The sequence below is a fragment of the Propithecus coquereli genome, unplaced genomic scaffold (genome assembly GCF_000956105.1).
Source record: "Propithecus coquereli isolate 6110/MARCELLA unplaced genomic scaffold, Pcoq_1.0 Scaffold171, whole genome shotgun sequence".
Lineage (NCBI taxonomy): Eukaryota > Metazoa > Chordata > Mammalia > Primates > Indriidae > Propithecus > Propithecus coquereli.
In genome coordinates, this window is record NW_012141747.1 from 4,401,318 (window position 1) to 4,411,097 (window position 9,780).

The following is a 9,780-nucleotide window of genomic DNA, read 5'->3' on the forward strand; positions in this document are numbered from 1 at the left end:
AGGTTTATGCATGGAAGTGAGTAACTAGATCTAAGATGTGCAAGTTCAACTCTTCTAAGTATTGTGAAATTGCTCTCTAAACTACCACTTTCCCACTAGAAATCATGAGTTATTTTCTCAAATACTAATCAATATTTGATATTATCAGACTTCTAAATTTTTCCATGCTTTTTGTTTTGTGCTTCCTTGATTACAAGTGAAATTGAAATCTTTTCATGTTTTTAGTCAGTTATTGATAGGACTCCTCTTCTATGAATTTTTTCTTGAATTTCTCTTGAATGAATTTTTCATATACTTTGTCCATTTTCTATTGGATAGTTTATCTTTTCATATTGATTTAAAGGGATTATCTATATATTCTTGATAATAATCCTTTTTTTTTTTTTTTTTTTTTTGAGACAGAGTCTCACTTTGTTGCCCGGGCTAGAGTGAGTGCCATGGCGTCAGTCTAGCTCACAGCAACCTCAAACTCCTGGGCTCAAGTGATCCTCCCGCCTCAGCCTCCTGAGTAGCTGGGACTACAGGCACGAGCCACCATGCCTGGCTAATTTTTTTTGTTTCTATTTTTAGTTGACTGGCTAATTTTTTTTCTATTTTTGGTAGAGATGGGGTCTTGTTCTTGCTCAGGCTGGTCTTGAACTCCTGACCTTGAGCAATCCACCCGCCTTAGCTTCCCAGAGTGCTAGGATTACAGGCGTGAGCCACCTGCCCAGCCAATAATCCTTTTAAAGATATTACAGTTATCCGGCCAGATACAGTTATGCGTTTAACTTTATGCTTTTTGCTCAAGATTGCTTTGGCTATTCAGGGTCTTTGTGTTTATTTTCTTTACACACTTCCTACCCTGCTGCTTATTGGTTTGGAAGTTATACATTCTTTTCTATTATTTTGGAACTTAAAATTATAATATGCATATTTAACAAAGTCTGCTATTAATATCACCGGTGCTCCTCCTAAACAGTACATGGACCTGAGAATATTTGAATAATGAGTTACAACAGCCTGCTCATTAGTTTGCACGCTCAGTTGCACTTGTTTTTTCTCTCTCACACACACGCCTTCCTCAATCTTTCATGATATTGTTGTGTACTATTTTAGTTCCACCTTGTTTTTTTATATCCCTCCAAATAAGTTATTATTATTGTTTTCTCAGTCAGTGCTTGTTTGTATCTACCCATATATTTATAAAATCTTTGCTCATCCTTGCTTTTTCATTCTATTCCTTCTAAGTTCAAGTTCCTTTCCTGAAACTACAGTACTTTCTTTCAGCAAAGATCTGTGAGTTAATTTTCTCAATCTCTCTCTGAAAATGACTTATTTTACCCTCAGTTTAGCTGAGAATATATAATTCTATATTGAGAGCTATTTTCCCTTGGTGACTTTAAAAATAACTTTTGTCCTTTTTGATTGAGAAGTTTGTTTTCCTTCTAGTTGTTACTCTTTCTTTTGTATTGTATAAATTTATGGGGTACAAGTGTAATTATGTTACATGCATACCTAGTGGTGAAGTCAGGGCTTTTAGGATATCTAGCACCTGAATAATATACATTGTATCCATTAAGTAATTTTTCATCATCCACCACATTCCTACCAGCCACTCTTCTGAGTCAACATTGTCCATCTTTCCACACTCTACGTCCATGCGTACACATTACTTAGCTCCCACTTACAAGTGAGAGTGTGCAGTATTTGTCTTTTTGTGTCTGAGTTATTTCACTTAAATTAATGGCCTCTAGTTCCATCCATGTTGCTGCAAAAGACATGATTTCATTTGTTTTTATGGCTGAATAGTATCGCATTGTATATTAAGGTCCTTTCTCACTGTTTTTAGCTTCATTGTTATGTCTAGATATGGATTTGTTTTTTTCTGGCTTTGGTTTTGTTGTTCCTTTTCAACCAGAGTATTCATGCCTTTTATTAGTTCTGGAAAATTCTCATGTTATTTTTTTGAATATCACTGCTTCCAAATTCACTCTGCTATCTCCCTCAATTCTTATGCTTTTTAGATCTTCTCCTTTTAGTCTCCATATTTATTAATCTTTTTATCATAGCTTCTATATATTTATATTTATGTGCTGTAACTTGTCTTGTAGTTCATTCTTCCCTCTTCAGTTGTACCAGTCTGTTCTTTGATGCATTTATTAACTTTTTTGTTTCAGCTACTACTTTTCTTTTCTTTCCAGAAGTTTTATTTGATTCTTTTTCAAATTTGTCTTTTTTTCCCCTATCTTATTCTTTTTTAAAAAATTCTTTCTTTAATATCTTTAATACTTTTAAGCACACTTTTCTATGCCTTCTAAAATATTTTGTTCAATAATTTGAAGTTCTAGAAGTCTGGTCCTATCGTGTTGCTTGGACTCTCAATCATGGTGGATTATGTCCTCCTGTGTTTGTAAGCTCCTTTTAAGTAGGACATTTTCTCCCTTATGGAATGTTGTCTGGCGTAAGTATGGTAATGTCCTCCCAGGAGGATGGGTTTGCTTCTATGAAGTGGCTCTGGGTTATCATTGGTATGGGACAAACTTCATGTTAAAGTTTAGAATTTGGGATGGGTAGTATAAAGTCAGACTCCAAAATTGAGTGAAGTTAGACCTAAGGTTTCAGTTTCTCACAGAACAAATTTTTTACCTGTCCAGAGACTGGGTCAAGATAAATTTTTGTAGTCTTTCCATGAGGTTGAGTGGATTTTTTTCCCTAGAACCTCCTTTCATTTAGTGTACCACCTTCAAGGATCCCAGAGTATGTAGCAGTCTCAGTCTAACTCTCCTTTAGTACTAAATTTGTGTCTCCTATCCTTGCTTGAATGTTGAAACATAAGCCATTCACTGTTACTGGGTCTTTCTACCCTTAACTTAGCTTCAGGCCTATTCATTTCTGTCCTGCTTTGGCTTTATTTCCTCTATTCTTGTCAGTAAGAATTTCTCTTTCTTCCCTGCAAGCTCAGTTATGAATTGCAAAAAATACATATTTTTTGTTTTATCCAGAGGGTTTTCCTCTTAATCAACTGTTGTACTATTCATAGAACCTGAAACATCAAGAATGATCATTTCAAAACAAGCCTGATCATATCACCTCCCTATTAAAGATCTTTCAGTAGGTTTTCATTGCACCTAGGATAAAGACCAAAATTTCAACATGGCTTACTACACCCTGTCTTCTAAGTTTTGTGTATCTTTTCAACTGTGTCTCCTAAACCACTTACCTTTGGACTCTCAGCTCTGGCCACAGTAGCCTTCTCTCAGTTCTTGGAGCATGTCATCCTCTCTGCCTCCACAGGACCTTTGCACTTAGCATTCCTTCCATTTGAGAAGCTTCTCTCTCCAACATACTTTAATTAATATTTACTCACTGTTCAGATCTCAGCTCAAGTGTCATTTGCTCAGGGAAGCCTTTCCTGACTTCCCTTTCTCAGTCTAGGTTGGTTTCCTTTGTTACATACTTTTTCTCCAGAAATATTTTCCTTTTTTTCCCCCAGGTTGTAAAGATGAGAAATCTCCAGAAATATTTTCTGAATATGTATTTATTTATTCATTCATCTATATCATTTTTTGATGATATATGACTCCTCCAGTGGTCTGGAAATTTCATGAGAACAGATACAGTTTTACTTTCCATTGAATATGTGTCGAGGCACAGTGAATGGAACGTAAATATACTCAATAAATATGGGGTGGGTGCATGGATGAATAGATGGATGGATAAAAGGTTGATTTGAAGAATGAGTAAGGAAGAGTGAGTGAGGAAGGAAGAGAGAGAGAAAGGGAGAAAGGGAGAAAGGTAGGAGTGAATTGTGGCCAAATAACTTATTCCAGAGCAATTTTTAGTGCTTTAACTTATAAAAGCACATAAATTACTTTGCCTCTCAGTTCTGTTATCTTCATATGATAGCAAACAAATTCTTCTCTGTAGGTGGCAGTGCACTTACATAAGACATTCTTCTGAAAAAAAAAGGGGGGGAGTGGAATTATCTTGAACATTTGAAAGGATTTATGTAATTTGAATCTAATGTTTTGGTTTAAAAAACATGCTCTTATTTCCCATAATGTGGATCTATGCTGAATTTATACTTGCCCCCTGTCTTTTTTCCTCAGAGGTATTAGTAAGTGTTAGAGAGTTATCAGTCGTCATTTTATGATACTATGATTGATATCAACATGCCAGTCAAGAATTGGAAAATAGATGTTGTGAATGAAACAGTGGCTAATGTTTTGTCTTTAACAACAACAATAACATTTGTATTACAGAATAATTAAAACTGTGGCAAATATAGATAGAACTGTAGAGCAAACATCAAACATGTATATATCTCAACTAGCTCTGATGCTGGAGACCTTTAAGTGGGATAGGTTTTTTTCCTAAATACATTAAAAATAATGACCAGTTGACCACCTGCTCATGGATTTTATGCAAAAAAAAATTTGAAACCTGAATTTATCTTTCCTAGGGTGTTCTGTACATACATTACCACCTATATCATCTAAAACTTCTTATAGTCTAAATGCACTACCATTAGAAGATTTGCCTCCTTTTATTTTCCATGTTGTAATTTTTTTCCAGTTTAAAAAATATGTATGTATATATATATACACACACACATATATATAGAAATAATAATCTTGTCCTTGCAGCACTTAAATGCAGAAAGGTCTTATAAGTCCCAGATTTCTACCTTACACAAGTCTGTTGTAAAGATGGAAGAGGAGCTTCAGAAGGTTCAGTTTGAAAAAGTGTCTGCCCTTGCAGATTTGTCTTCCACTAGGGAGCTCTGTATTAAACTTGACTCAAGCAAAGAACTTCTTAATCGGCAGCTGGTTGCTAAAGATCAAGAAATAGAAATGGTATGTAGTACATTTTTTATAGTTTCTTTAAAACTTGCTATTACTGTAAAGTTAGTACAATTTTAGAAAAATAAATTCTTTTTAATATAATATTACATCAAGCCATGTCTTTCAACTTTATGTTTTATTTTTAAACTCCAAGAGGTTAATTTGTGACAGCTGGGTCCTGAACAATTCAAGAACATAACAGAAACTCTTCCTTTGACCATGTAATTTACATTTAGTTTTATCCAAAAGAATTGTAAAACATATTGACGTAGCAGTCAACAAAGAACCTTGAGGTTGAGATTTATTCAGCTAAATTTTAACCTTAATGATAATTCTTTTAAGCTACATTTATTTACTAATGGGCTGTTTTCTTTTAGATTGTAACTCAGTTGATTGTATCTACTTTGTGCCTGACATTGTACTTGCCACTGAAGATACAATGTTCACAAGATACAGCTTCTTGCTCTCAAGGACCTTCCCATGTTGACATACAATAATCTGGGGTGAATGTAATACTAATAAGAAATACTATAGGTTTTATAGAGGAAATTCCTATTCAGCAGAGAGGCATCTGGGAGGAGTTCAGGAGGAGGTACTATTGAGTTTGGAAGGGATGAGGCATCCCATTCAGAGGGGGGAAAAAGCAGCATAGGCATGGTATGGAGGTGTATGTGTATTCCTGAGTGATTAGTAAAATAATTTGTATTGGCAAGTGTATCGGGCACAGGAGGAAGTGGCTGGGATAACTCTGGAGAGAAAGACTGAGCCCAGATGCTAAAGGGATATGTACAGAAGTTGCATAGTATAATTGAACTATCAGCAAATTTTGGTCATGTTTACATTTCTGTTATTACCAAACCCTATTGAAACTCTTATTGTTAGTCTACTGTTTGATTACGCATTTAGGAATCATGTGTCTAGTTTGTAAGAATCCACTATTAATGTTTTAATGAAGTGGTAAATGCCAGAATTCTCAGGCTCTTCTTCAAATTATTTTTTATTTCAGCAAGACCTTTTTAGTGATGAAAGTAACTCATGAATAGATGCACACTGTAAACATTCAAACAATACATCCTTTAAAAATTTTTTTTTTCACTTGATGTTTTCAAATCGGAAAACTCCTACATGTTGCTATAGCAACAACTGACACACTATAAAGCTGAAATACTGGAAGATATCATATCAAAGTTTATAAAAATAATATGCCATGATCAAGTAGGGTGTATTCTAGTAATCTTCTTAAAGTTTTGAATTCATTACCTTTAGCAAAACTATATCTAAATCTTGATAATGATTTATATTAATTTTTAAAATATCTTAAGGATGTTTACTCTAAATTTTTAGCCTATTTCCTATTCCTGTAAAATACTCGCGACATTAATCTTTTTTTGCCTTGGAATTTAATTATTTACATCTATATCTTTATCTCCTCAATTAGCTGTAATCTCAAATGCAAGGACCATCCTATGTATTTTTTTTTATTTCTTCAGCTAACTGTGCATATAGGGGGCACTCAAATACTTTTTTTTTAATAAATTAAACTTTTGATTTTGAGATAATGATAGATTTGCATACAATTATAAGAAATAATACAGAGAAAACCTGAGTACTCTTTACCTGGTTTTGTACAATGGTAACATCTTGCCAAACTATATATACTGCAGAATTATAATATATTGACTATTGACATTGATTCAGGCAAGATTCAGAAGATCTCCATCACAAGATCCTTCATATTGCCTTTCTGTAGCCCTACGCACTTCCCTCCTAACCTCAATCCCTCCTTAACCCCTGGCAACCATTAGTCTGTTTTCCACTTCTATGATTTTATCATTTTGTGAATGTTATATAAAATGGAATAATACAGTATATAACCTTTTGGAATTGGCTTTTTTTCACTCAGCTTAATTCTCTGGGGATTCATCTAGGTTGTTGCATGTTTAAATAGTTCATTTGTTTTTATTGCTGAGCTGTATTCATGCTATTGGTGTAACACAGTTTGTTTAGCCATTGAAGAACATCTGGATTATTCCAATTTTGGGGTATTACAAATACAGTGACTATAAACATTTGTGTACAAGTTTTCGTGTGTCTTCATTTCTCTGTAGATGCCTGGGAGTACCATTTTAGGTTCATATGTTAGGTGAATGATTAATTTTTTAAGAAAGTACCAAACTGTTTTCTCAAGTGTCTATACCATTTTGCATTCCCACCAACTGTATGAGTGATCTAGTTTCTCCACATCTTTGCCAGAATTTGGTGGTGTCACTATTTTTTAATTTAGCCATTCTGAAATGTGTATAGTATTATATCATGGTGGTTTTAAATTTGCATTTCCCTAATGGCTATTGAAGTTGAAATTTTACTTGTGTGGTTATTTGCCACTTGTATATCTTCTTCAGTGAAATGTCTCTTTATGTCTTTTGTCTATGTTCTCATTGGATCGATTGCTTTTTAAAATGTTCAGTATGGAGATATCTTTACATATTCTAGATACTTGTCCTTTATCAGATATGTGGTTTGCAAATATATTCTCTCACTATGTATATAGCTTATGGTTTTTATCCTCTTAACAGGATCTTTCTCAGATAAAAAGTTTTAAATTTTGATGAAGTCTAATTTATCAATTTTCCTTTTATGGTTTCTGCTTTTGGTTTTATGTCTAAGAATTCTTTGCAATAGCTGTACATCCCAAAGATTTTTCCTAGGTCTTATTACAAATGTTTTATAGTTTTATTTTTCACATTTCATTTCATGATCCATTTTAAGTTAGTTTCTGCGATCTTCATTACTGTAGTTATATAGTAAGTCTTTCAGGTCTATCTATTCAGGTCTATCTATTTTATTCTTTTTCAAAATTGTTTTAGCTAATCTAGTCTCTTTGACTTTCCATATAAATTTTAGAATAATCTTTCTATATCTATAAAAAATCTAACTTGGATTTTGATAGGAATGAATTAAAACCTATATATAAATTTGGGGAGAATGTGCATTTTTATTATGTCATGGCTTCCAATCCATGGACATGGTATGTCTTATTTAGATATTCTTTGCTTTCATTAGCTTTGTGTAGTTTTTAGCATGTAATTTTTGTACATGTTTTGTTAGATTTTCATCTACAAAATGGAAAGAGGTAGTTCTTCTTTTGAACTATTGTAATTGGTATTCTAGTTTTAATTTTACTATCAATGTGTTCATTGCAGTATATACAAATACAATTGATTTTTAAATGTTTATCTTGTATCCTATAACCTTGCCAAATTCACCTTCTAGTTCTAGGAGTTTTTCTGCAGATTCCTTGAGATTTTCTGTGTAGACAACCATGTTATCTAAAAATAAGGATAGTTTTATTCTTTTTCTTTCTGAACTCTATGCCTTTTCTTGACTTTTTTCACTATTTAGTACTTCAGCACTATGTCAAATAAGAGTGGTAAAATTGGACATCCAGCCTTCTTTCCAATATTGGGGGAAAGCATTCAGTATTTCACCATTAAGTAGACTGTTACTATATTTCTGAGAGTTTTTATCATGGATGGGTATTGAATTTTCGTCAAATGCTTTTTCAGCATCTATTGATAGATCATATGATTTTTCTTCTTTAGGCTGTTGATATAATGGATTAAATTGGTTGATTTTTGTGTATCGAACCAGGCTTGTGTCCCTGAAATCACCCAGATAATTTTAAATAACAAAGGAGAAGTTAAGGGTAAAAGATCTATATTGTTACCTTTTACTCTTCTATAAAAAAGATTTAAAGCACTGGGATTCTAGAACCTTTTTCAGTCTTTGTTTTCTTTGCTTTTCTTTTTTAAAAAATATGTTTATTAAGATATATTTATTGAGATATAATTCACATATCACATAATTCTTAGTTTTCTATCTTCAAAATAAATAAATATAGTATATTAACTAACTCTTCTCAAAAGGAATTTTGAGAAAACATAAATTCCATATATCTTTCCTTTAATGTTGTTTAATACTTATTTTATGGATGATTTCCTTAGGAATAATATTAAGAGTCCTTTGGAGAATCTCATATAATTTTAGAATGAATCAAGCAAAGGATTTTTAAAAGTGTGGTCATCATCCTAGGCTACAATGGATTTCAGAACCTAAAACTAGAATAAAGGACTTTTTCCCATTGTAGACATTTTGTTACATTTCCTTCTATACCTTTTCTTTCTCTAGTTAGATTGTGTGTTCTTCTACATATTTGCAATAATAGTATATTACAATTGATGATCCCACTATTTACCATTTCTGTATAAAGATTTTTAAATTATTTATAAAACAACATGGAAAATATTGTATAAAACTTTTTTATCACATTTTGCATTATGGATTCCTAGAAGTAGAAATTTTGGCTTACAAAAAGCAGTGCTCCATAATTAAGAGGAAACTGTTAGCTTCAAGATATCAAAAATCAAAATAATAGAGCACTTAAAAGTTGAATAGAGAACTGTGGACAGTGACAGCTAAGAAGAGCCCTCCTAGGGCCAGAGCAAGCCCAAATACTTGTCTCAAAACTACCCCTGCTACTATGAGTTTGACAAAGAATTAGAATGGTGGTGACCAGGGGCTGGGAGGTAGGGGGAAAACAGAGATAGTGGTTTCAGTTGAACTGAAAGAGATTTTACTCCCAAGTGGACAATTATAATAGTAATGTCTAGATAAATTTTTGATTGTCATGACCAGGGTGGGGAATGCTAGTGGCATCTATTGAGTAGAGGCCAGGGATATTGCTAAACATAAGCATCCTATAATGCATAGGGCAGCCCCCCACACCAAATAATTATCCAATCCAAAAGGTCAGTACTGTCAAAGTAAAAATACCCTGAACTAGAAACAGCATCTTGTCTTAATTTCTATTTTTTTGATTACTTGTAAGGGTAAATTTTTTCCATATGTTTACTATTTAGTTATATTTCTTCTTTTGTAAATTTTTTGATGATAT

At 33.0% G+C, this 9,780-nt stretch overlaps 1 protein-coding gene across 5 annotated transcripts in view; it reads left to right on the forward strand.

The window, feature by feature from the left end:
• The window catches only part of TSGA10 (testis specific, 10), a 116,026-nt gene that overhangs the window by 96,411 nt on the left and 9,835 nt on the right, over nucleotides 1–9,780 (forward strand). For all 5 annotated transcript variants that reach the window (XM_012641971.1, XM_012641973.1, XM_012641975.1 and 2 more), the window contains one exon: nucleotides 4,629–4,838. In XM_012641971.1, the coding sequence (XP_012497425.1) occupies nucleotides 4,629–4,838 (210 nt within the window). The remainder of the gene's footprint in view (nucleotides 1–4,628; nucleotides 4,839–9,780) is intronic.